Source organism: Coniosporium apollinis (genome assembly GCF_000281105.1).
Source record: "Coniosporium apollinis CBS 100218 chromosome Unknown supercont1.26, whole genome shotgun sequence".
NCBI classification, from domain to species: domain Eukaryota; kingdom Fungi; phylum Ascomycota; class Dothideomycetes; genus Coniosporium; species Coniosporium apollinis.
Window position 1 is genome coordinate 5,512 of NW_006913288.1, and position 24,832 is coordinate 30,343.

A 24,832-nucleotide genomic window follows, 5' to 3' on the forward strand; every position below is an offset into this window, starting at 1 on the left:
GTAAATAATTAGTAGGAGCCGCTTAAAAAAGGCGTCGATCTAAGAGGTATACCCCACCACTATGTCCTTCTTTTAGGTGGCTATAGCACTATACTAATCCATCTTAAGGAACTCGTCCCGCAGCTAGTTATTCTCTAGAATATAGTCTAGTAGCTAGCGCTTACCTAGCGCTCGGACGCAGCTATTCTGGATGTCTTTTAGGAAGCTCCACCCCTTCTCGTTCCGCGATAGGTCGTTCTTAAGGTCGCTAAGCTAAAGCTAGGGTATAATATCTTCCTTCTCTTCCTTCTAGTATATAAGTAGGAGGTCTTTTAGCTGCGACTACACTAGCTGTAGCTAGTCACTTATAAAGTCCTTAAAGTCCGCTATATATAGCTCTAGCCCCTTATATAAGAGCTTCTCCCAATCGTCTAACTAGCTAATATAGCTAACTACTATAGTGTTATTCCGGATTACCTTTCTATATAAGCGTATCTATAGCGCCTAGTTAAATGGGGACTAGGTGCTATAGACTAGAAAGCGACTATATATCTTATTAAGGATATCGCCTAAGTAGTCGATATAGCTGTCGTTAGCTATTATAATAGCCCGCTGCATAATAAGCATCTAGGCGATCTTAATAAATCCGGATAGGTAGGGCGTATAGCTATATGCGTCTCTAAAGATGCCCTTCTTTAGCTCTATAGCTAGCGCGATAAGAAAGCCGATAGTAATACTCTTAAAGAGATTGCCCTTAAGCTTTTAGTCGAGCACCTTAATATAGAATAGTAGGGTTATCTAGTCTAGGCGATATCGTAGCTCCCCCTTACTTACCGCGCCTAGGAGGATACCGCTATCTAGGCAACCCTCTTACTAATAGCGCTATAGTAGGCGCTATAGTAGGTTTAGTGACTCTATAGCTAGAAGCATTTCGTCGAGGCAGGACTGCTAGCCTATAGTAAGATAGTAGGGGAGCCTAATAGGCTGCGCCGGGGCGGCGGTTCGGTAGGCGAAGCAGAGTAGCCGCTTCTATATACTAATGTATTTCCTATAGGTGCACTTCTATAGCTTTATAAGTAGTAGCTAGTCCCACACCTAAACCTATTAGAAAAAGCTATTAATCTTAGTCTAGTTAAAGGCGTTAATCTTCCTATCGCTAATTAACTACCGCGCCTCCTTAACTAACTACTCAAGGCTCTACCTAATAAGTTCTAGCGTAGGCTTACTAATAGGGTTAGGGGCCTTAGTAAGCTACGCGACGTCTACTATACTATAGCCCTATAGGTAGTAGGGCCACTAGATTATCTCGAGTTAGAGGGACATCTCTATTCTAGAAGAGCTTTCCTAGATTACACCACTCTCCACCTCTATATTAGTAAGGCCTCCCTCTAGCACCCGGTCCACCTAGGCCCTAATAAGATCCGCTAGGGGAATCGTCCGGGCCCCTAGTCGCTAAGTCCGAACCTTCCTCCCCTCCTTCTTCTTCTCCTACTATTATTACTAGGCGGGCGATAGCACGGCGAAGTAGCTACTAGTATAGCTAGTAGTAAAGAGGCGCTAGTAGTAGATAGTCTATAGCGGAGGCTTAGTAGCTATATTCTTCACCCGCTTAGCAGGCTAGTCCCTACAGCTAAAGCCTACCTCGTGCTAGACGTGGAGGTGCCTCTATAGGGTCTCCTACTTCCGCTCTATAAAGGGGCATTATAGGTATAGTAGGCCGTCCTTAAAGATTAGAACATCTAGGATAGCGGGGGTAAACGGAGCTAGAAGCTTAAAGGAGTCCGCCTTAGGGTCGGTGAGCGGATACTACTTAAGGAGGGCGGCCACGGCTAGGCCTATAGCGGAGGGAGGCTATGTGGATAGATAGCTCTTATAGTGGTCCTTTAGGTGGGTCTAGATATAGGACGAGGCGATAGCACGCTTATATAGTTAGTAGACAAGGACCTTAAGATCTAGGAGGTAGTTAAATAGATCCAGATCCATGGTACTATAGATAGAATATTAAGGCGTATAGAGAAAGGGGGGAAAGGTATAGGCGAGGGGCGGTAGATGGGATACATAGAGGTAGGAGGACGCGTAGGATAGCCTAGCGACGCGTAGTAGTCACTAAACACATTTATATTCGTGTTCGCGTTAGCGCGGCTATAATTTAGTTAGGGCCGTGTAAGGGGAAGGGTGGGTGGACGAAGGCTTCTACGGATGGGCCTAGCGGCATAGAATTCTAGAGGCGGGGGATTATATTATTCCGCTAGGGCGGGTAGTTAGTGTTAGCGTTAAGCAGTTCGGTGTAGGCAGGATTAGAGTGATGCAGCTAATAGGAGGGTCAGATAATTGGGAGGAGGGCTGGAATGAAAAGGGCATGCAGTACTAGTCAGTTAGGATAATTCTTATTCTTACGAGGGTGCCCTATATTCTTCTTATAATCTTTTTTTAGGAAAGTGTCCCGGACGTTATTCTATTATATCGAGTTCTATAGGCCTAAGCCTATACGAATCTTAGTTATACTAAGTAGAGTGGTTCTACTTACGTCCTACTACTACTAGCGCGTTATAGCCTTTCTTTTCTAACCTTCGTTTATATAGTTAATTATTAATCCTTATTAACGTCGCAATTATTTCCTATAAATAATCTAGTTAGTCGCCTCGAACTAAGTTATCATTAACGTTTTCTTTTAATTCTTAGTAGTACTATGCAGTTAAGGCGGTCTTATTTTATAAGGTGTTTAACACTACTAATTGGAACTAGGCCGCATAGTTAGCTACTAACCCCTTCTAGATTAGGTTTATTAGTTTTCTTTCCGTAGTGCGTGCCGCGTTAATATCTCTAAATACTTATTATATCTTTACTTTAAACGAGAGCATATTAGTAAATAGTTCTATTATTTCCTAGAACTAGTTGCGTTTATTATTCTTAAGGAAATCCTTAAGATAGGGCTAGATCTATTTAAATGCTCGTCCCCTTAAATAGGTAATAACAAATATTACTTTATTTTCTTTCTAAAAACATTTCTAGTTATACTAGATATATAGGTTGCACTAGAGTAGCTATAAGTTAAGCTTATTACATTCTCTACTATACTTATCTAGTATCTCAACCTTAATAGGTTTTAGCGCTAGAGGTAGTAGTAGTACCTACCCTCTTAATAGTCCGGCGGTTAATCCTATAGTAGATATAGTAATATATTAATCTTAGGTATTCTATAAAAGTGGTACTTAAAGTATAATAAGGTGCTATTACAAGATAATAAAGGTTACTATAATAGTTAGGGTCCTAATTAAGGAGATAGAGAATAGTACTAAGATATAGTTAATAAGATGAGGATTAATATTATATAGTAAGATTAGATTAAATTATAAAGAATACTAGATTCTTATTTAAGTTAAGCACACTGTTCTAATAAACAAGAATAGTACTATCTATATACTAATATACCTACGCCGTGATTCCCTTAATTAGTGTAATTAGTCTCTAATCACACTAATCCTACTAATTAGACTTTCTTAGCGCCTTGAGTGATTAGTCCCTCACGTGATGCTTGGCACTAATTACTTTGTCCCGCGTCATGTGTCGCGGTTCGTAATAATATATAGGGTTTTTTAGTTATACTTACACTACTATAAGCGGGAGCTGGTAATTAAAATATATATATTTATAACTACCTTATAGAATAGCCTCCCTATAAGTAGCTAAGCAGGTAGTAGGCGGCGTAGATATAGGTAGTATTTCTACTACTACTACTATAAGACCTATATGGAACCGTTACAGCCACGCTAAATATCTATACTACTATTACTCTCACTCTTACTCTCCTCTTTCTACCTACCCTCCTTCTTACTACTTAAAGTAGAACTCTCTCCCTCTATAGCCTCTATAGTAACCTTTCTACCTTCTATAGCTATATTTATCTTACCTATATCTTCTTCTTATAGTACCTACAGCCTACCTATAAGCGGGTAATTATACCGCTAGCCTAGCTTACTATTTAGATAAAAGAGTAGATACTATATAGGTAGATACTCTACATGCTATTTACTAATAAACTATAGTATACTATTAGCTCTATTCTCTAGCACAATCTAATGCGTTCTACTATTTATTTTTATAAAGGTAGGTATAAGAGCTGTAACCTTACTTATAGTTAGCTAGTTATATCTATATAAAGTAGTTGCAGCGGCCTTAATAATACTAATAGAGATAGTAATACTATAATTACTATAGAGTCTCTCTATATTAGTATAAAACACCTATATAAATAGGTTTATAGTATGTAGCACGCGCTAGATAATATATAAAGTTCCTATATTTAGATTCTAAAACGCCTAGCTACACTACTATAGCTACTTCTCCTTACTATTAAAGATATATAGCTGTATAAAGCTAGGAGCCTAATCTATAGAAAGCTATAGCACACTAATATAATAGTAGAGCTAGCCGTGCACGCGGAATATATAGGCGCTATATAGCTACTACACGAGCCTCTTATCGATATTTATACTAAGAGAGTAGAATGTAAAGGCGTTATTATAATAGTAGATATACTTATAGAACTTCTATATTAGAGGTATATATTGTGTCCGCTAGTTTATACTCTCTATCCCTATAAGTAACTACTATAGCTTCTAAAGGTATTACTCTTATAGGGGTACACGTACCGCGCTATCTATATAGTAGCTAAACTATAGGTTCTTTTTTATTAAATTCCCCCTTCTCTCCTTAATCTAGTGTAGCGCTCTATAGTAATAGTAAGTGTAGTATACGCGCTTTAGTATAAAGTAGTAATTAACCCCTTACTATAAGGGTTCTCTAGTAATATTATTACGCGGCTTATAGATAGCTTCTCTATAATTCTATATATAGTAGAAGCCTATTTCTAGAACTAGCTCTAGCATCACGCGCGCCTACTAGTTAGAGGGTAGTATACACTACTATATAGGAGTCACCTTAGTATCTTTTATAGCTAATTAGCTTGCATCTCTTCGCTATAACTATAGTATATAGGGAGGTAGCTTAGAAGAAGCAGCGCGGTTACTAGAACCTATAGATAGTAGAGGAGAAAGAGTAGAGTATATATAAGAGTATATATAAGTGGTAGTAGGAGGTATAGAAGAAAGGGTATATCTAGTGTAATACCTATAGGATATAATAGTGGGAGAAGACTTAATGCGTATCTACTACAAACTAGTATAGATATTAAAAGATTATAAGAGTATATAAGAATTAATATTTAAGGATAAGCTCTCTATAAGAGCTATATAGGTAATAGTAGATAGTACGATCTAATTACAGGCATGTAGGAAAGAAAGCTAGCTTATAGAAGGCTAAGGTAGAGGAGAATAATAGAGAGTCTATATATAGCTTACTTTTACCTACTATAAGCCTATATAGACATTAAAAGATTACAAGAGAGTATAAGGACTAATACTTAAGAATAAGTTTCCTATAATAAAGATATTATTCTAGCCTTACTACTACAGTTAGATAGACTATATATACTACTATAGTTAAATAGCCTATATACGCAATTACTCTTACCGCGGCTAGTTCTACTAACTCTACTACTCCTACTACTCCTAATAGTTATAGCGGTGCTATAATATATAAGCCTATTTACCTTTACCCTACTTTATTCGCCTAGGTATAATATTATAGTAGTAGGTAAAAATATAAGCGGTGAGAATAAAAGGTCTATAGTAACTATTTTAACCTCTAAGGCTAGTATCTAGCTAGTGTAAGACTTAAGCCTTAGCTAAAACTTTAAATCCCTAAGGCTTTTGCACTAGCAGTTACAGGATACTATAAAGTAGATATATTAATAGTATAAGGTAAAACTAAGAGTTTATCTTAACACTTTTTATAATTTTAATACATAGTGTTTATTATAGCGCTATAAGCGTTTCTGCTATAGAAATTTGGAAGGTGGTTATAGTTTTTATTAAGGTAGCGCACGGTGGAAAAGTATATTTTATTAAGTATATTAATTGATTAATTGATTGATACCTCTTATATCTAAGAGAAAGATAGATAGAAAAATATAAAAAAAGACATACTCTTAAAGATCTAAATACACTAAATACTTTTTACTAATACTCTAAACTGTTTTAGTATAAAACGGGTACACCTCGTGTAAAGACATTATGAAAGCCTGTAAAGGATATAAGAAGCAACACGGTAGTGGTACGATTGCAATAGGCTACTAGTTGAAATTGCTAAAGATGGAGAGGCTCTAGGCTAGGGAGATAATGTGTATTGCCTTTTTTTCGATATCTACTAGCCATCGAAGTCGCGGCAAGTGTACGCGAGCGAAATAGTCTGATTGTCAACGATTGCAACATCAAGGAGTTTTGAAACTTTCACACGTGACCAGGTAAATAAGCTATTTGCTAAGGTATTTGCTCCCCCTCTACAACACCTATCCTCTACCTGCATCCTGCCTTTCCCATTGTCACAATACCTGCTTCGGATTTCTAGTGCGCAAGCAGCCCTCCTGTCATCGCCGAGGCTCAAGTCACTTCATCACCTCACGGCCCTGGTAGGCAATGGCGTTCCGATTCTCGTTCCCTGTCCCCGCATCGTCCCACTCCGCACCAGCTTCACCGACCCACCTGCCATCTTCCTCATTCATTTTATCTCTCGCTACGCCGGCGGTCCTTGGAGCGCCATGGCAGCGAGCGCGAGCTGGCGTTGCGGCGCGAGGATGAGGCGGACGCGGACGAGTCTCGGCGGCGGGGTTGTCGGTGTTGATACTGGTGCTCCGAGGCTGAGGGTCGGGTGTGACGGCGCGATGGGAAGGGAGAGCGCGTGGGCGAGGGCGAGGTGGAAGTGGTTGTGCTTTGATGGGCGCAGTGACGGCTGGTGGATTGGTGGGCTGGTGGTTCAAACATGGGCGGAGCTCTGCCACCGCCTTCATAAGTAACATCCTGCAGGCAACGTACCATAAGTCGTGAGACCCACGGCTTATGGTACGTTGCCTGCTTGTCACGCTCGTCCATCGCTAAACCTCCGCCGCATCCACCGAGAGGCTCAGTGCTGCGCATCCCCGCCAGCCAAGATTGCCGTCCATACTCAGAGGTTCTGCCAGGCGAGGCTCATTTTTGCCGGTTCAGCAGATAACCTTTGGTGTCTGTGCGCAAGACGGCTCGCGCGCCGGTCGCGGATCTCCGATTCCCGGTTTCCGGCTTCTGGTTTCTGGGTCAGATCCGGTTCGTGAGCTCGGCGTGATTTGCACAAGGCCCTGCTCCAACCTCGCAGGCCGAGTGCGAGGCTTAAAGCACCTTTCCTAGGTACCTCGTCCTGTCCACTCTAAGGGGAGCAGCTGAACACCTTGACCGGGAGAAGCCCCCGATTGGAGTTCGGAAAGAGTCCAAGGCTGTTCGCGCTGGCCAAGTACGGTGCCGCTCTTATCAGACCCCATCCTAAAAGGGTTTACAGCTTGAGGCGACAGCTGCCATTCGATCATCAGCTTCGCTCACTCGGCAACATCGCCTTATTCCGCGCTGACTAGTCTCTGCAGATCATGATGAATACCCGGTTCAGCTCCGGCAGCTATGGAATTGCGCGATCCACAATACGATCGCTCTAGCGCTGCTACAAAGTGATCTCCACCGTATGTTCAGCTGCTTGCGCATCAGGACGTCCAACTGGTGGTCTCCGGGCTCGTCAATTATGAAACTACAGCACCCCATGCCGCAATTCCGCCCAACGTTGCGGCATAGCCTCCAATGGAGCTTCACCGACATCACCACCGACATCACTTGCCGTTGGCCTTCAAAAGCCATGGGGCTCCTGTGAATCCCGAACTCTTGATGGATCGCTGTCAGAGGTCGCACTGCAGCCGATCAGTCCCAGTGCAAAGACCGGCGGCTTGTCTAGCAGCGCCACGGAAGATCGATCGACTTCAAACATGTCTCTCAGTCCCATAAGACGGAGCTTGTCCGCGTGCACTCTCGCCATTAATCCTGTCGCTTCACCATCCGCCATCCATTTCTCGGCTTCATCGCACTCGCTTGAAGCAGGAACCCAGCTTTGTCCCAATCATGCGTTTGCTTTCCTCGGCCGCGTTTCTGCTCTGCATAATCTGTGGAATAGTCAATCTGCGGACAAGTTCGGCTTCGCCCATACGGCTTTCGAAGCGCGCAGATGTCGCGGCGTCCTATGATTTCGTTATTGTCGGCGGTAGGCACACGGTTCTGAACTCCCTTGAGCATCCGAAGGAGCCCGCTGATATCATCCGCTGGTAGGCGGAGCGGCGGGTCTGGCACTCGGGGCGCGCTTGAGTGAGAGCTCCAACCAAACCGTGCTGGTGTTGGAAGCTGGACCATTCCCCGAGATCGTTGCTTCCTATTCAACACCTGGAGCCGGCCAGCAAGTCCTCGGTAAGTTCACTGCTTGGCGTGTTCCGCAACATACAATCCTGATTCATTGCAGGCTCACTGCTCGATTGGGCTTTTGTCACACCCGCGCAAGAATCCTTAGACAACCGAACGATTACCTACCGCCGTGAGTTCGTCGTAGAGTTACCGGTCTTATTATACACTAAACAACGCCAGGTGGGAGAGGCGTCGGAGGCAGCACAGTCATTAATGGCTTGACCTATGGGTAGACTTCATCCGTGCAGCACTGTTATATGATGCCTGACCGACCGCTTGGAATTCTAGGCGCGGATCAGCCAGCATTTATGATCTCTGGGAGAGCCTCGGCAACGAAGGCTGGAGCTGGACGGATGTCTTTCCTTTCTTTCAAAAGGTCAGTCAGCGAGATCTCCGTGCCAACTGAACGGAAAGTCTGATCACACTGCCAGAGCACCTCTTTCATTCCTCTGGAAGTCTCCGCATACCAGACATACGATGAGTCTGCATACTCGCCTTCTGGACCGATTAGCCTCTCATACCCGACATACGTGAGCCCCGCTTCCACTGCGTTCATCGAAGCCCTCGGAGCTGTCGGCGTCCCTACGGTGAATGAGCTCAATCTTGGAGACAACGTCGGCGCGAAACAGGAGCCGCTTACCCTTGATGCCCGACAACAACGGTCTTCGGCGTACGATGGCTACTACAAACCTGTGCGGAATCGGCCTAACCTGACCGTGCTTCCTCTGGCAACGGTGCGGCAGGTGATCACAGAGATGCGGAACTTGTCTTTGACAGCAACTGGGGTTGTCTTTGCGGATCAAACCTCAGGGAGTACCATGAACGTTACAGCCAGAAAGGAGGTCATCCTGAGCGCCGGTACATTTCAGACGCCTCAGTTGCTGATGCTCTCGGGCATTGGACCGCAAGAGACACTCCAGGAATTTGGCATTCCACAGTCCCTGATCAACGAGAACGTGGGGCGACAGTAAGTCAACTCAAGCACCATCGACGAGCTCGATAATACCTGGACCAGTAAGACTAACGACTTTGATAGCATGCAGGATCACTTGTACTTTAGTGTCATTGCTCGATCGCAACCAGAAGCATCTTCATCTCAGGTCTACAATCGCATCGATCTCCTACAAGATGCGGAGATGGAGTACACGGCAAATAGATCAGGTCCTCTGACCACGCCTATTGGCGCTACATACGGATTCGAACAAGTTCCCGAAGCTGATCTACAAGCCATTGCTGCCGATGAGCTACTTGCTGGCCGGCAAAACCAGACTCATATCGAGTACTTATGGGAAAATGTCTACTACCCCGGGACGCCGTCTACGATTCTGCCCCAGTATCCCCCGAACCTAGACGAGTCGTTCTTTTCGGTGACCGCAGCGCTGATCGCCCCGGTCTCGAGGGGCAACGTGACGCTCCAGGTACGTGAAGAAGTTCATGTTGCTTCCAGCACTGCGGTAGACCTTGCATGAGACCTTGCTGACTTCCCTCCGATTGGCACAGTCCAACAGTATCCAAGATGCTCCAGTGATAAACCTCAACTATCTTGAGGCCGAGACCGATCAAAGGCTCGCCCTCTACGCCTTCCGCAATCTCCGCACCATCCTCGCCCAGCCTAGTCTCGCGAACTACACCATTGGGCCTGCGAACGGCGAAGTTGTCCCGGGCCCCGACATCACCGATGATGAGACTATCCTAAAGTACATCAAATCGACATTGCTCCCCGTCTGGCATGTGGCTGGGACGTGTCGCATGCTGCCACAAGCTCAAGGTGGCGTTGTGGACAGCAGACTTAGGGTGTATGGAGTAAAGGGACTAAGGATTGTGGATGCTAGTATCATGCCTGTTATCCCGGACCAGCATACTCAGGGTGTGGTTTTTATGATTGCTGAGAAGGCGGCCCAGATGATCCAGGAAGATCACGGTTTTTAGCAAAGACTTTGGGCTAATTTGTGGCTGAGTAATCCGACATGGCTATGACGATTATGAGTAAACCATGTAGTATTCGTATTGCGAGTTCGTCCACTACAAAAATGCTAAACTGAACCACGATACGCCTTATCGAGTTCCTCCAAGTACTCTGTCGCTTTCCCAGCCTCGGCTACCAGTCTTTCGAGGTTGCGCGGAGCTCTTGCGTCGTCTGAATGCGGCATGACTCGATACTCCTTCAACAGGTCCTTCACGCCGTCCTTCCTCCACTCCCACCCCTCAATCCTGTTCTCACATTCGTAGCGGGTCCATCCGCGCAAGGCCGGCGGTTCGTACGGCGCGCTGGAGTTTTTAAGCTGCTCCTTCCTGTAGAAGACGCAGGGATGGATCCACTCATCGGTAAGACCAAGCTTGTTCGTGCGGACAACCTCATCTGAGGTAGCACTCTTTGGAACGATGGTCTCGCCGGGTGATCTCCATTGCATTCCGCCTGACTTTACAACGCGCGAAGCTTCATCATAGCTGTCGATGATGGGACCTGTTGCCCATCCAGGCTCGGCTATCACTCTGGCCTGTTCGCCGCTTCCAGCGATCTTACTCCACACTGTGCCAGTGGCGGCGTACAGTTTGCCGGTCCAGGACTTGGGCCACGGACGGTCTTCGCCGTGCAGCGCCTCAAGGGTGTGTTGCTGCTCTTTGATGGCAGCCACAAAGCTGTCTTCGTCGAAAGCCAGATGCGGGCGAACTTGTTCGACCATCCATGCAAACGTGATATTGGCAATCTCTGCGAGAGGTTAGCTTGAGGGGGGTTTATTCTGGAGGCGCGCCACTCACGCTCAAAGTCGCTCTTCTTCTCTTCTAGCATGTCGTCACTTCCGCCACCTATGTTGATGTGCACGCCCGGGAACCAGACTTGCTTGAAAGAGCTGCCTCTCGGTCGCTTCTGTTCGAAAGGCACATACCATAGCGTCGGAGTGAATGGCTTCCTTCTTTCGTCCAGTGCAAGCGCATGGAAAGCGTGGTGAGTGCCTTCGCGTACTGTCAGCAAAGTAGGCATGGCGACTGCGTCTGAACTTCAGAACTTACGGTCACTCAATCTCACATCATGAAATTCGTGCGATGCTCGGTCACGCCTACTAAAACCCAGGTCGAAGCTGGGAATGTCTGGAACACCAAGACTACCGACTGTGTCCCAGACGCCGACCACCTCTACGTCTCTTGATGCGTCGTCAATCTTTTGTCTGTCGCAAGACTTGAACTTGACCTGTCCGCCCGAGTCTTTCTCGCCTAGCGTGATCTCGATAGGGTTTCCTGCCATCCAGTCTGTCTTGAAGCGTTCATATTCCCTTTTGGCTTTTTCGTTGCCGGGAACATTGGCTTGATACAACTCATACAATACAGGGAACATCTGCATATCAAGGGGGGAGCAGACACCAACATCGTTGATCAATCCAACGAGAGCTCGTGCAGTGTATGCCCCACGAGAGAAGCCGAAACAAAAGATCTTGTCTCCAAGAGAATAGTTTGAGACAATAAAACTGTACGCTTCGATGACATTGATAGCAAGTCCCGCACCAGTTGCGCCTTGACGGTTGACATCAAGCTTCGAAAGGTCGCCCGTTCCAATGCCGGAATCGTACCAGACAATCTGCTGCCATAGCGTATTCCCTTGTTTCTCGGAGCGCGCAAGATGGCGGACTAGGCGAGTCACATTTGACGGGACATTTCTCTCCCCGGACACGGATGACTGCCACGTGCCGTCGCAGCAGATGATTATCCGTTTGCGGATGTGGTTGAAGCCGGTATTAGATTCGGCTGAGCCATTCTGGGAGTCGTGTCGTTCATTAATGCCGTTAACTCTGTCCATCGAGGCCAAAAAAGTGCAAAAGAGGTTGGAGCCTGGTAAGATTCAGCTCTTGCGGGCGTTTCGACACTCCATTGCAACTGCTGCGGCCTGGGCTGTATAAGTAGGGGAAAGGCCCTGGGCGCTAATACTGAAGGCTGAATTATGGCAGCTGAAAACGTACAGATCGAGAACCTCATCGGGGTAGCCTAACATAACAGCATGTGTTGTGGAGGTCAGCAAGCGTTAGTGCTTATTGAACTAGGCGGGCCAAGACATGAGGCTTTTGGTGGCTTTTCAGCTGTTCTTCAAGCCGCCAAGAGCTGAACCTCTGAATCTCCAAGAGGTCTAGGGACGGCGTCTCCGAGGCTCGCCGGAATTTACGACTGATTATCGTTTAGATTGAATGTCGGACTTCTGCTATCTCTTCCTGCAACTGGGTTCAAGCTTCGAGCAAGGCGAGATGGAGATGCGTAGCTCTTGTTCTCCACCGTACCTCAAGCTGCGTGCTCTTGTAATACGAGAGATGGCTAGGAACCTGTCTTGCCTGCATCGGTGTATCTCGTTTGGAGAGCCGGCTACCGCGATGCTATAAGGCAGCAAAGCCGCCCTCTTATCTACTCCGTATTGATTTATCCTTTGCACCAGATTTGGAACGACCATCAACATGGCTGCTGCTATACCTCGAGAGTCTAACATAGACACCATATTCCAGCGCCTAGTCGACTCCTACAACGCTTTCTCCCAAGCGCCGAATGGAAGTCCCAAAGCGAAGGCTCAATTGCAGAGCGCAGCTAAGGAACTCATCGCAGCCACACAAGCGCCATATGAAGCAGCTCTGGCATTTGCGATGCAGAACGCCGTCTTTCCATGCTTCATTGCCGCAGGAGACTGCGGTATTCTTTCTCAATGGCCAAAAGAGACCATGACTGCAAAGGAATTGGCGGAGAAGACCGGAGCGGAGCGACGACTAATCGGTGCGTCAGTGTTGTCAGCATAATAAAACAGCTGCCTACAGTACCAAGCCGGCTAACTTGTTGAAGCTCGCCTCATGCGTGTTCTTGTGGGTGCCGGCGTCTTCAACGAGCTGGGCGAAGAGCTTTATTCTCATAACCAGCTCTCTACCACGCTCTCAAAGCCTAGCCTACTGAGTGTGGCCAAATTCGTGTAAGGCAGCCAACGAACTTAGTGGAGCATTCTCAATTTACCTCTCGCAGATCACCTGCAGTGGCAAGACTTCCCGAGTACCTTGCTGCAACATCCTACCGCAACCCTGGTTATAGTACTGAAATCTCAACGCCATTCCAATTTGGCAACAACACACCCCTCGGGTTCTATCAAGCACTGGCAGCAAACGACAATGTACGGAAAGGCTTTGATGATCAGATGAAAGCTCATGTCGCAATGGAGCGAGCCAAGTTCAAGACTGGGTTTGCATCCATGTTCGATTTCGAGGGAGAGGTTGGTCCCTTGATTGAGTCGGAGCAGGACGTTGCGCTCGTTGACGTAGGCGGAAGCCAGGGGCATGTGCTGGAGGATGTCAGGAAGCACTTGCCAGGATTCAAGGGGCGCTTGATCTTGGAAGAGCTTCCAGGAACGCTTCAGTCCATCACAGTGCCCGAAGGCATCGAAGCCGTGCCGTACAACTTTCTTGAGAGCGAGCAGCCAATCAAGGGTAGGTCCCATTCTGCACTGAGATGAGCCATCTTAGTTAACCAAGTTGATCCAGGAGCCGCATGCTACCTATTCAGGCAGATTTTCTTGAACTGGAGCGATGCGCGAGGTCACCAAATCCTGCGGAACACGCTTCCAGCTATGAAACTTGGCTATTCTCGACTGCTGATCATGGAACCGGTGCCTCCACCAGCTGCAGCTCCTATGGCAGCCGCAATGTTAGATATCCAAATGATCCAGATGGGTGGCGGACTGAGAACTGAGAAGCAGTGGAGGGCTTTTCTTGGTGATGCCGGGTTTGAGGTGCGGAATTTTTGGCCATCGAACTCGAATCAGACTGTCATTGAAGCAGTACCTAAGGCGCAGGCGTAGCTTGGTTCTACGCCACGGTTCCGGAGCTTCTTTGCTAGAAAGAAGAATAGATTATGGCGTAGAGCCCGCTATATGAGTAGAGAACTCAGATTCTCTCTTAATCTTATGCCTCCGTTGACTTCGTACAGAACAGAGCTCCAAGGTCGCCGCAGAGAACAACTCGTGACGAGAGTTTTAGTGTGAGAACCTTCATGCGTAGTAAGGAAAGGAGATAGCTCGTCAGAGAGACCCGATTCGGGCAACAAAGAGTCCCTAGATCACGTCCGTCAAAGCTGATTAGTTTTTCTCAGCCCGCCATTTTGAAGACCTCCAGCACATTCTCAGACGACCGTAAAGATTGCCCGACAACCTGGCGCGACCGAAGCCAGTGCCTGCTCCCGAAGCTTCAGTCTTCGCCCAAACTCGTCGTGAACCTCCATTTCATCTTCATACATCCACCTGCAACAAGTCTCTCTCAGAGTAAGTTCGTACGACATCCCGGACTTCAGCTTGTCAGTGTCCGAGCCACGTAAGCCGCCTGCTTTGGGCTCAGTGGAAAACGTGTAAGAAATCCGACACGGTTCGTTTGGTGCAATCCTAGCAAGCGTGACGTCTTCGTCGTGGTCTTGGATTGTGAGAATTCCTTCGTCGGCAATGAACGTAGTTTGGGGGCCGATGCGACGACCGTTTCGCTGAGGGTCGCGGATCTCGATCCCGTAAGTCCTGCCTGAGTTGAGAGAAATGAGAGCCCAGATGGGGCGAGCACCGCGCAATGTCCATTCAATGGTGACGGTGAAAGCAGGAGAGCCTGAGAGTGCGCAGATGGATGGAGAGGTGGTGAGCAAGATCGTGACGGGTGGGTTCGAAGCGCTGGAGGTTGAGGTTTCGGCCATGTTTGGGAATGGAAAGCAATAGGACACGCTGTAGAGAAAAGAACAAAGTCTTGAAGAGTTGACTTTGGAGTGTTCAAGCCGGAAGTCACGCGACTGGAGGATGTTGCTGGATAGGCTGGCTCGTGACAGGTAAAGTTTCGATTGTCGTCATCCTATCATGCGCTTCAATAGCGAATGCGGTTGACAAGACTAGGAACTAGTGTACGGTAGAGGATCTGGCCTGCGCTGATTGATGGATGCAAACTAGGCGGCTATGTGGAAGCCGTCTGTATAATCTTAAATGTATTCTATAGAGGAGCTTCAATGAAAATGAGTAATCCTGCTCCATTCCCAACTCTCTTACAGTTTTCTGACCCAGTCTGTATCATGCAAACTATGCGCCGACATCCCGACAGTTTCAGAGACCTTCGACAAATCAGGAGCGGAAACTGTGCCGATATGACCGAGGGCACAGATCCGAAGTCCACATAGCGGATAGTTTCGAGAGTGTTCACGGGCGTCATGGAGTACTGGAGTAGACGTAGACAAGACGAGATCAGACCAGAAGAGACTTTTCTGGCCAACGGCAGTAAACAGTCCATAAAAAGTTCAAGAAAGCGGCCGGTAACAGACTATGACGCTAGCGTGACTGACTCAAAAACACTGGTATAAGCAACTAGAAACAAGTACTTGCTAACTTGTATACTCCTTCCGTCTTTCTACTCTCCTACCCCAAGCCTTAAGCCCCTCAGCACACGCCTTAACCAACCCACTCCCCTCCGCATCCTCCGGATAGCCCAACTTCTCAGTCTGCCAATCTAGCCACTCCTCAACCCTTGTTCCACTCTCCGCATCCAGCAAGCCAACCGATATATCAACGATATCCTCCCCATCCCGGACGTAATGGCACTGCGCCCCACAAGTGCCGCAGAACGTCCTTGTGGCCCCAGGGGAGCTCCGATACGCCTTGAGCGTTCCGAAGGTAACCTCAAAGGGCTCGCCGTTCGCTTGCGTGATGTGACCCTTTGACACGTAGGCCCAGGGCACGAGCTGGGCGCCGGCGGCCAGGCGGCATGAGTCGCAGGCGCAGACTTTGGCAATCCATTTTGAAGGGTCGCGAGGGGAGATGCGTTTTTCTGCGAGTTCGCGAGACATCTTACAGGGGTCGGGACGGTGGAGGTAGAAGCTGGTGCCGTTGCAGTAGCAGTGCGCGTGTACGCGGTCCTCCTTCGCGGACTCTTTGGGGGGAGCAGTAGCACGCCAGTATAGCGGCAGCTCCTCATCACTGGCTCCCCGGCCCTTCGGCGTCGTCTTCCACCGCTTGAGCTCTTTCCCCTTGACGCTGGGCAGCCAATCGCTCATGCCTCCGTCCTTGGTATCGCCGACGAAGATGTGGGCGGTGTATTCGAAGATATCATCAACGTCTTTGTGGTTGAACATCGCTGTGGAGACGCACCAGTTCTCGCCTTCTTTCGCGCGGTCAAGCACCTGGGCGCCGCATGTGCTGCAGAAGTAGCGCACTGCGCATGGTGTCTCGAAGCTTGTCAGGGTGTCATAATTGAGGCCTATCGGAGGAGGGATGTCGGCGTGGAAGGCGGCGAAGGTGCCATGGAAGCGGCGGCAGATGTCGCAGTGGCAGAGGTGTGTGGGTATGGGCAGCTTGGAGTTGGGGATGGAGACGGTGAAAGTTGTGGATTTGCAGAGACACGAAGCGGTGAGAGTGGTGACCGGGTCCTGGGTGTCTGCCATTGCCTTCGCACCCTCTATGACAGTATACTACGCGTTAAGGTACTATGATTGAGAGCACAATGTACCCCCCCGCCCGAGATCATATCACTCTTTGCTTGTATTCAAAGAGGACAAGGCGGGGTGTCAATCTGGAGGGGCGTCCCACGTGATGCCTCACGTGAGCAGACGATGAAGGTGATTCTATACACGCTCTCGTCAGATAGCTATACACTGCCACCTATAGATGGGCTCACTGCTGGGAGAACTCCCATCAACCCACTAAGCGCCCGTCCCAGAACCCAACATCTATCTGTACATCACCGTCTATCGTAGGCGTCAAGCCTCATCCCTCGAAGACGCCATGCTGCAGATCAACCCCAAACTCCTTCGCCATGCTCCTCATCCTCTCCTCGATCTCATCTTCCATCCCCCTCCCAACACCCAGCTTCTGCTTCAGCCTTGAGTACCAGAAGGCGACATCGGTGCCTAACAGCACGAACCTGAACACCAGATGGCGGCCCCAGTTCTTCAGCCGCTCACGGAACGGCAACTCTTTGCTCTCCGCCAACGCCCGACTCGCCCACAGCCCCGTGATCTTGATACGGTTGACCGGCGAGCCAAGGTACTGATTGTTCCCCTGCACGATGCGGAAGTTGCGGCCAATGAAGATGAGCTCGCGGGGCCATTTCTTCTCATCACCGAGAATCTGCTTGATCCCCGCGCGCATCTTCTGCTGCATTTCATACGCACGCTCTTGCTCGTCCTTGCCACTGACACCCTTCTTGATGTGCTCTTCCGTGCTCCTGTCGCCGCCTTCGTACGGGCGCAGAAGCGTGGCGGAGGCGAAGATGTCGGGATTGTTGACGCCCCAGCTGGCCACGATCTCCTTGATGGCATCGTTGTCGAAAGCCAGCAAGCTCTTCCAGAAGCGGGCGTACTGCATGCGGAAGGCGGGGTCCATTCGAATGTACAGACCATGGTCGATGAGCACAAGCTCCGACTTGCCTGACGGCAGCCGCCGTACGAAGATGTTGCCAGGATGCGGGTCGCAGTGAACAGTTCCCCACAAGAACATCTGAGCAGAGAAAAGGTCGACCATCGTGGACATCACGTCTTTGAGGGAGAGTCCGAGACCGCCTGAACCATCAGGGCCTTTCCAGTAGTCCCGCTTCGGCTTGAGCTGCTCCTTGTTCGGATCGGAGGAAACGTCGTCAGAGATGGTGGCGATCGGGGTGTCCCCGCGCGGCGGAGGAAGTGGTGTGGCTCCCGCGCCAGGCGAACCCTGGTACCAGCCGCCTTTCCATGTCCTTGTGATACCCTCTTTGTCCCAGAGCCTTACGCCCTCTATCCACTCGGCCGTCAGGACACGCTTGGAGCTCAGCTCCCTGTACACCTTTGGTATGTATACCCGATCTCTTAACCTGGGCTCGTTCTGTACGAGGTTCTTCATCTCCTCAGCATTGTTCGCCTCGTTTACGAAGTCCGTTTCCAGCATTAGTCGCTCGGAGATGTACGGCACGAGCGTGTACATCGGGATGTCAAACCACCACGAGTACACCCTTGCCACCACCTTGAACGCCCACAAGTCCCACCCTACCTGCTGCTTGATTTCCCTTTTCTGGATCTTGATCGCGACTTCCCTGCCATCAGCCAGCCGTGCCCAATGGACCTGCGCCACGCTCGCGCTAGCCCTAGCCGTGCGCTCCATGACTCCTTTCCCCTCTTGCGCTGCGGCCAGGACTCCGCCCTCGGCTTGCCGCGCAAAGCTGACACCAAACACCTCCTCCACGCTTTTTCCAAAGTCCTCCCGCACGACCTTCTCGACCTGCTCCCAGCTGTTCTGCGGCGCATCATCGAACATCCTGCTGAACATCTTCTGGAACTCGGGCGGCAGGACAGCGCTCTGCATAGCGATGGCCTGGCCAATCTTAAGATACAGTCCGCCATTGGCGCGCAGTAGGTCGAAGATGCGCTGCGCGTTGTTGGCGTGTAGCTCTCCGATCGAGTTGTAGGTGTAGGGGTGGGCGCGGAAGTTGAGCTTGTAGTCGGCGCCGATGAGAAGGCCGGTCTTGAAGGTGCGGAGGGAGCGCGTGATGGAGGAGGCATTCCATTGTGTGTCGACTACGTAGGCAGCGCCGAGGATAGCGGAGAGATACAAGAGGCGGTGAGGCCAGCGGCGAGGTTTGCGTGGACGCCGTGGTGGAGGGGGTTTGGGGAGGTTGGCTGGATTTGGGGGCGTTAGAGGGCTGAATCGTTCTGTTTGAATGGTTCGGACACGAGGGCGAAGGATGCGGGTTGGGACGCGAGAAGCGTTCAAGCGTGCTGCTGAGAGGACATGTTGCGGATATGCTCTGCGCAGTAGCGGCAGGCCATGAAACATATCTACGATGGGACGTGTGGTGAGCGGTTGAAGTCGCTGTGGACTTGTCGCTGCAGACAATTGAGAGGCGGCGCAGAAATGGAATCGATGACGACCGAGAGATTGAGCGGCCCCTGTCACCGCCTTTGACCGCCTTTGACCGCCTTTGACGTGCGGAACACTGGACGTTCCAGTTGTTCTGCAATTTTCGTTCAGAAAGTCCGTTCTACCATGTAACGCTGCACAGGACGGAAAGAGTGAGACCAACAGCAGAACTGTCTACTTGGTCAAGATGCTCCTCCCCCGAGAGCAGCCGTCAATGGGAGGCCACGCCACAGCGCTGCTAGACCACGATCTCATAGACGACCCACCCGCCAGCAACAATCACTTCGACGATATCTTTGGGTCCTCTCCAGGAACCTCGCCCACGCTTCGCGCCTCTGAGTCCGATCCGATCCCTCCGGCACAAGTCTCAGATATTCCGGCCCTCCGCCGCGCACATGTAACATCTGGCTACCGCGACGGCATAGCTGCAAGCAAGTCACAGTACGTGCAAGAGGGGTTTGACGAAGGGTTTGCGCTGGGCGCGGTTATTGGGGTCAAAGTGGGCTGGATTCTGGGGGTTCTGGAGGGCTTGGTCATTGCATTGAACTCAGCATGCCACAAAGAGCCTCCTGTGCCTGGCAACCCGACACCCAGTGCCCAGAACGGTCTATCCACGGCTGATCTTGATGTCGACGAGGTGCAGGAGATGCGTACCCGCTTCAGGAAAGCAGCCAGGCTGTTGAAAGATGCGCGGAGGGAGCTGCAGACCACTTCCGTCTTTAGCCAGCGGTTTTTCGCTGAAGATGGCATCTGGAAGTACGAGTTCCCCTTGCAGCCGGGCCAAAGTACGGACGACATTACCTTCCAAGAAGTTGCGGCTGCGCATCCGCTCGTGAAGCGCTGGTCTAATATTGTCGAAAGTCTGGCACGGGATTGGAAGATAGATCTCTCGGTTTTTGATTGAATGGGACCATACCATTCCAGGAAGAAGACATCTCGAATGAGCTCCGCTCCCGGACTCTTACCTTTTTGCACTAATTTGCTGGCTTGGACAATCCAGGGGTGGTCCTCTCCCAGCATCGCCAGGGGATGTTGAAGAGCCCAGCCCGGAGTGCCTTGTATCTGGGTTACTGAGCACGTGAGCAGCCCAAGACGAGGAAAGCTGGGACCCCGAAGCAGATATCCGTTGGGCACCGGTGGTTCGCAACGTCCGCACTGGGGCGGGAAAGTGCTGCTATTGATTGGGGACGGGGAAACACCAACTTGCGGTTGGTTACAAGTGCTGCCGTCGGCGCTGCTGTCCACTTCGAGGAGTAGCTCCCAGTGTTGTCGGGCGTTGTAGCAGCCTTTCGCTGAGCTCTTGATCAGAAAGGCTGAAGTTGCGGCTGAGCCTGATAGCCAGTAGATGGTTCACGCTGGTCTGGCAGCCTCGAGCAGTCCAATAGGGTCTCACCTCAGCGAGCTATCGTGCGGCTGCTTGTATGTAGATGACGGCACGCATACACTTCGAAAGCAACTGGCGGTATCGCCGCAAGCAATGGTAACAAACTTGGGGGAGATTGAATGCAGCATTCTTCAGGTAGACGTACGGCAACGGGATGTCTTCATGCACAAACTGGCAAGGATCGGATGCACGGGCTACTTCAGCCCTCCTGCCCTTCAGCCCGGCTCAGCCTTGACCTGAGCCAGAACCCAGAAAACAAACCATCAAGCATGCTCCGGGCCGCCAGGGCTCGGAGCTCCGTCGCCAATCCAATCCTAGGTTTCGGCATTCTTTTCGCCGCCAGGCGATTGTGCACATTCCACCAAGTGTCGGACGGTTCCCAAGTAAGCTGTCTGAAACGCCTGTCAGAAGGCTTGTCAGCACACATCACCAAAGCTTAGGCCCACCGATTTAACGTTACTCCACGAGGATGGAAAGGCGGAGGCGGACCGGGTGTTTGGTGAACTTCAGCTCTGCCCCTCGTCCTCTGCCCCTCCATGCACCACTTGCAGCCCTCCAACCAGCCGCGCCACTCACATCTGGAGCAGCAACGGTTTACACGTGTAGTGCATATCATGGCCTTGGATTTGGCTCACGCATCGTATCGGGTAAGATCCAAGAGTAAGCTTAGCACAAGCCACCGCTCTGCGACGGCCTAGGAGCCGCCAACCTTCGTCTTGAGCTTATCTTGACAGCTCCCGCTGCTCATGCACGGACTGTGCTTCGCTTCGTTCTGAACTGGCCTATTGTCATATCTCTATCCTACTCTCATAGAGTTGGTCATGGCTGGCAGCAGTCACCAGCAGTATCCTTTCCTTTCTTCCTTGCTTGTGCGGATAGCGCTCCTCCTCTCCTCCGGCATTCTCGTCTTCGATATCTACTACATGTTTGACAAAGTCGAAGTCGAAGGCAATGGGTCAGGGCACCGGCTATTCCCGATGTTTGACAACAACTTCGCCGTCCGCGAAGTCGATGCGCCTTGGTTCTGGCTGGCGGTGAGTGCCCTATGCCGCGTATCGCCTCACGTGCTGCGCTCCGAACTGCGCTGACATGACAGTCGCGTAGCTTCACATCGCGGGCCATCTCTCCGTCGGTGTAGTTCTCATACACATCGTGCTTCATTGGTTCCAATGGCTGCATCCGCTACTCGATTTAATTCTCCACTTGTTCAACCTCTGCCTCTGGATCGCAGGCATGATCGGCATAAGCTACGACACGATTGATAGAAAGCTCATGAGTACTTGCGGAACTGTCGCGCTGTGTAAACTGTACGTTGTGGTAGTGGTGTGTGGATCCATCTCGCTGTACGGTCCCCTTTGACCCGTTTCCTGTTCGAGCCCTGCTAAATCCGAGAATCAGGCTCATGACTATCCTCGCCATTATCCTGGACCTTATCGCTTGGCGGCGGGAGAGTCGCGGCTCATACAGCAAGGTTCAGGTGTCCGCGAAAAAAACGGCCGACCCTGAGTCTACGCCTTTGACGGCCGAGTCCATCGCCATGTCAGACTTCTTTTCGCATTCGCGGCCTGCGTCCGTAACGCCGAAAGCTTCGCGCACGGCATCCCCGGACAGGGGGCTCCAACTGCCTGATCATGCAGCTTACCATAGCGCATCGAGTTCACACACGGCGTCTCCAGAGAGGGGACTCAAGCTTCCCGGTCCCGCGGCCTACCACAGCGCATCGAGCTCGCGGACGGCTTCTCCGGAGAAGAGACTGGAGCCGCCTCGCCAAGCACACTATCAGAACGAGGCGGAGTTCTCGAACGAGGCAGACGTGGCGGACGACGCGGAATTATTGGCTGAGATGCAGCGTGATGTGGATGAATATAGCCCCTCTCATCGCTCGCGCGATATGTTCTGAGGTACGTCCTAATGAAGGGAACTGGGGTTGTTATTCGATGGCGTTGGACGGAGTTATCAGGAGAATCCGAAGGAGGATTTATAATCGACTAAGGGATTTTTGGGTGATTGGTTCAATGGAAAGCCAGCAGGGTGTTACTTGAGTACGATAGAGGACGGAGAATCCTTCTGCAGTCGATCAAAACTCCGTATCAGTACTGAGCACAGTGAGGTTCCCGTATTGCTTGCTGCAATCTTAGTTCAGTATAGCAGCGATTGCCTCGTCGACATGTTACGTGTTCTACTCTTCCAACACGTGCCTTCGAAGATAGCCGCTATCTCAGCTCCAACAACGATCTGCTCAGACGAACAACGAACGCGCTGGGGAGAGTCTTTCGCCTGCCAAGCTGTCGAAGCTGCCGCAATATCCTTGCGTACGCAATGATGTGTACACACTCGATGCGGGCATTTGGGTATCCAGATCTTCCGATGCATTGATGGATCCTTGCGGTGTAGTTGTTCTACGGCCGGGACGAAAAACGTTCGCGGGAGAACAATCTTTCTCGGCCCCCAAAACCTCCCATTGCGAGAACATTGGCGGAAGGACCTCCGTACTTCGCCCCCAAACCTCCCATTGCGCGTCTGGGCGCAGGCGCTCAGATTGGTATATCCGTTGTATGGACTTGTAATCGCTCGAATTACGGCCGCACTTTGCTGATGCTTGCACTGGAATGCTCTCAGAGCACCTCCCCCAGCGAGGGAGTGAATGGAGGTATATATGAGTGATCATTTCGAGATAGAATCAATGCACCACTCCACCGCTTTACTCTCCTACGTTTCTCACCCAAACTAGTCTATACGGCAAACGAATAAAGTTTTCGGTAGCAAGATAAACACGTCACACCATGAACTCCAACACCAACCCTATACAGCATATAGAGGCAGGCTCGGACTCGTCCACCCCGAAGCCAGAAGCAGCTCACGAACAGCCCCCCGCCAATGCTTTCCTCCGCTCTTACCGCAAAGTCTACAAGACCTTCGGCTTCAACAAAGGCTACAACTTCCCCCTATGTGAGCTGTGCCCAAGCCTTTCCACTGCGCGTACGTAGTTACTAACCGTTGACAGATATCATCTTCGCAGGCGCTATGCTGGGCTTCACCCTGGCGCGTTTTCAGTACCTCTCCGTCGGCGACCGCTTCGCCAAAGAAGCCGCACCGGGCGAGTGGTACTGGTACCGCGCCGGCTACTACCGCATCGGGATCACGCTGCATCTCGGGGCCATCTTACCAGCCGGGTTCCTCATGATCTTCCAATTCGTGCCCGCAATCCGATACAAAGCCCTAATCTTGCACCGGATTAACGGCTGGGTAATCGTACTCCTTGTCACCGTCGCGAACGTCGGAGCGCTGATGATCGCGCGGCGGGCGTTTGGCGGCAGGGTGGAGACGCAGACTGGGGTGGGCCTGCTGGTTATCCTGACGACCGGAGGGCTGACCATGGCGATATACAACATCAAGAAGCTGCAGATCGATCAGCATAGAGCATGGATGCTACGCACGATGTTCTGGTTCGGGTCTATCATCACAATGCGCATCGTCCAGGAATTTGCCTATCGGATTCTGACGACCATTAACTCGTATTACACCCACATGAGCTGCGACGAAATACAATTCCTGTATGGAGGTGCGGCCAGGCCGGTCATGGGACGGTATCCGCAGTGCTTTGGCGAGAATAGGACCACGAGTGGAGAGGTGGCTATTCATGCACAGTTCAATGCCGAAGCTGGGCCGGAGGAGGCTGCTGCTGTGTTACAGCTGAGTTTTGGGTTGGCGGTACGTTTGCTGATTGCGTTCTCCCAGAACGACAGGTCCGAGAGACTGACTGTTGATAGGTTTGGGTGGCAATCTTCTTGCATACCGTCGGCGTCGAGATCTATCTTGCGTTGACTCCGGCGGAAAGCGAGCGGCTTCGTTGCGTCAGCTATGAGAAGCAGCTTGAGGCTGGAATGAGCCATCCCGGGAGTGCAGGGCTGACGGTCGATCGGTTCGGTGATGCGCCGAAGTGGTGTCCGCCTGTCAAAGGCTGAGGTGACACGCTGGACAATGACGAGCTTGTGGAGAGTAGCAGTTCTACCACTTCGAGAACGTAGCGTCCTTCCCGCCGATGGAGCGTAGCACAGTCTTTGGCGAATGTGTACGGGTTCAACTGGCTTTGCTTCGAGAAGACAGTTCTGAGTGCAGGAAGAACTGACGAATAGCACTCGGTATACTTCTGTTTTCATTTCGGAACACTGAGTGTAGCCTGAATAGCGAGCTAGTGATCTGCCACAATACTGCCAATGATCCAGGCAGCCGTCTTGTTCGAGA

The 24,832-nt window shown here is 50.3% G+C and overlaps 8 protein-coding genes across 8 annotated transcripts; 5 read left to right on the forward strand and 3 right to left on the reverse strand.

Annotated features, from left to right (window-relative positions):
- Window positions 1-8,012: 8,012 nt before the first annotated feature.
- Window positions 8,013-10,274, forward strand: W97_05585 (uncharacterized protein; the record flags this gene model as incomplete). The annotated part of the gene is made up of 8 exons (XM_007783319.1): window positions 8,013-8,151; window positions 8,217-8,351; window positions 8,404-8,475; window positions 8,526-8,574; window positions 8,634-8,721; window positions 8,777-9,312; window positions 9,382-9,763; window positions 9,846-10,274. The coding sequence occupies 8 exons, from the start codon at window positions 8,013-8,015 to the stop codon at window positions 10,272-10,274; spliced, it is 1,830 nt and encodes a 609-aa protein (XP_007781509.1).
- Window positions 10,275-10,378: 104 nt separating this feature from the next.
- W97_05586 (uncharacterized protein) lies at window positions 10,379-12,138 on the reverse strand (the record flags this gene model as incomplete). The annotated part of the gene is made up of 3 exons (XM_007783320.1): window positions 10,379-11,055; window positions 11,106-11,300; window positions 11,358-12,138. The coding sequence occupies 3 exons, from the start codon at window positions 12,136-12,138 to the stop codon at window positions 10,379-10,381; spliced, it is 1,653 nt and encodes a 550-aa protein (XP_007781510.1).
- Window positions 12,139-12,781: 643 nt separating this feature from the next.
- On the forward strand, window positions 12,782-14,160 carry W97_05587 (uncharacterized protein; the record flags this gene model as incomplete). Its single annotated transcript, XM_007783321.1, has 4 exons — window positions 12,782-13,091; window positions 13,158-13,281; window positions 13,332-13,789; window positions 13,844-14,160. The coding sequence occupies 4 exons, from the start codon at window positions 12,782-12,784 to the stop codon at window positions 14,158-14,160; spliced, it is 1,209 nt and encodes a 402-aa protein (XP_007781511.1).
- A 1,544-nt stretch (window positions 14,161-15,704) lies between these two features.
- Window positions 15,705-16,760, reverse strand: W97_05588 (uncharacterized protein; the record flags this gene model as incomplete). Its single annotated transcript, XM_007783322.1, has 1 exon — window positions 15,705-16,760. The coding sequence occupies one exon, from the start codon at window positions 16,758-16,760 to the stop codon at window positions 15,705-15,707; it is 1,056 nt and encodes a 351-aa protein (XP_007781512.1).
- A 322-nt stretch (window positions 16,761-17,082) lies between these two features.
- Window positions 17,083-19,119, reverse strand: W97_05589 (Atypical/ABC1 protein kinase; the record flags this gene model as incomplete). The annotated part of the gene is made up of 1 exon (XM_007783323.1): window positions 17,083-19,119. One exon carries the CDS (start codon window positions 19,117-19,119, stop codon window positions 17,083-17,085), a length of 2,037 nt encoding a protein of 678 aa, XP_007781513.1.
- Window positions 19,120-19,390: 271 nt separating this feature from the next.
- On the forward strand, window positions 19,391-20,107 carry W97_05590 (uncharacterized protein; the record flags this gene model as incomplete). The annotated part of the gene is made up of 1 exon (XM_007783324.1): window positions 19,391-20,107. One exon carries the CDS (start codon window positions 19,391-19,393, stop codon window positions 20,105-20,107), a length of 717 nt encoding a protein of 238 aa, XP_007781514.1.
- A 1,301-nt stretch (window positions 20,108-21,408) lies between these two features.
- W97_05591 (uncharacterized protein) lies at window positions 21,409-22,487 on the forward strand (the record flags this gene model as incomplete). The annotated part of the gene is made up of 3 exons (XM_007783325.1): window positions 21,409-21,621; window positions 21,692-21,894; window positions 21,986-22,487. The coding sequence occupies 3 exons, from the start codon at window positions 21,409-21,411 to the stop codon at window positions 22,485-22,487; spliced, it is 918 nt and encodes a 305-aa protein (XP_007781515.1).
- Window positions 22,488-23,370: 883 nt separating this feature from the next.
- W97_05592 (uncharacterized protein) lies at window positions 23,371-24,552 on the forward strand (the record flags this gene model as incomplete). The annotated part of the gene is made up of 3 exons (XM_007783326.1): window positions 23,371-23,536; window positions 23,592-24,298; window positions 24,358-24,552. The coding sequence occupies 3 exons, from the start codon at window positions 23,371-23,373 to the stop codon at window positions 24,550-24,552; spliced, it is 1,068 nt and encodes a 355-aa protein (XP_007781516.1).
- Between the last annotated feature and the right edge of the window lie 280 nt (window positions 24,553-24,832).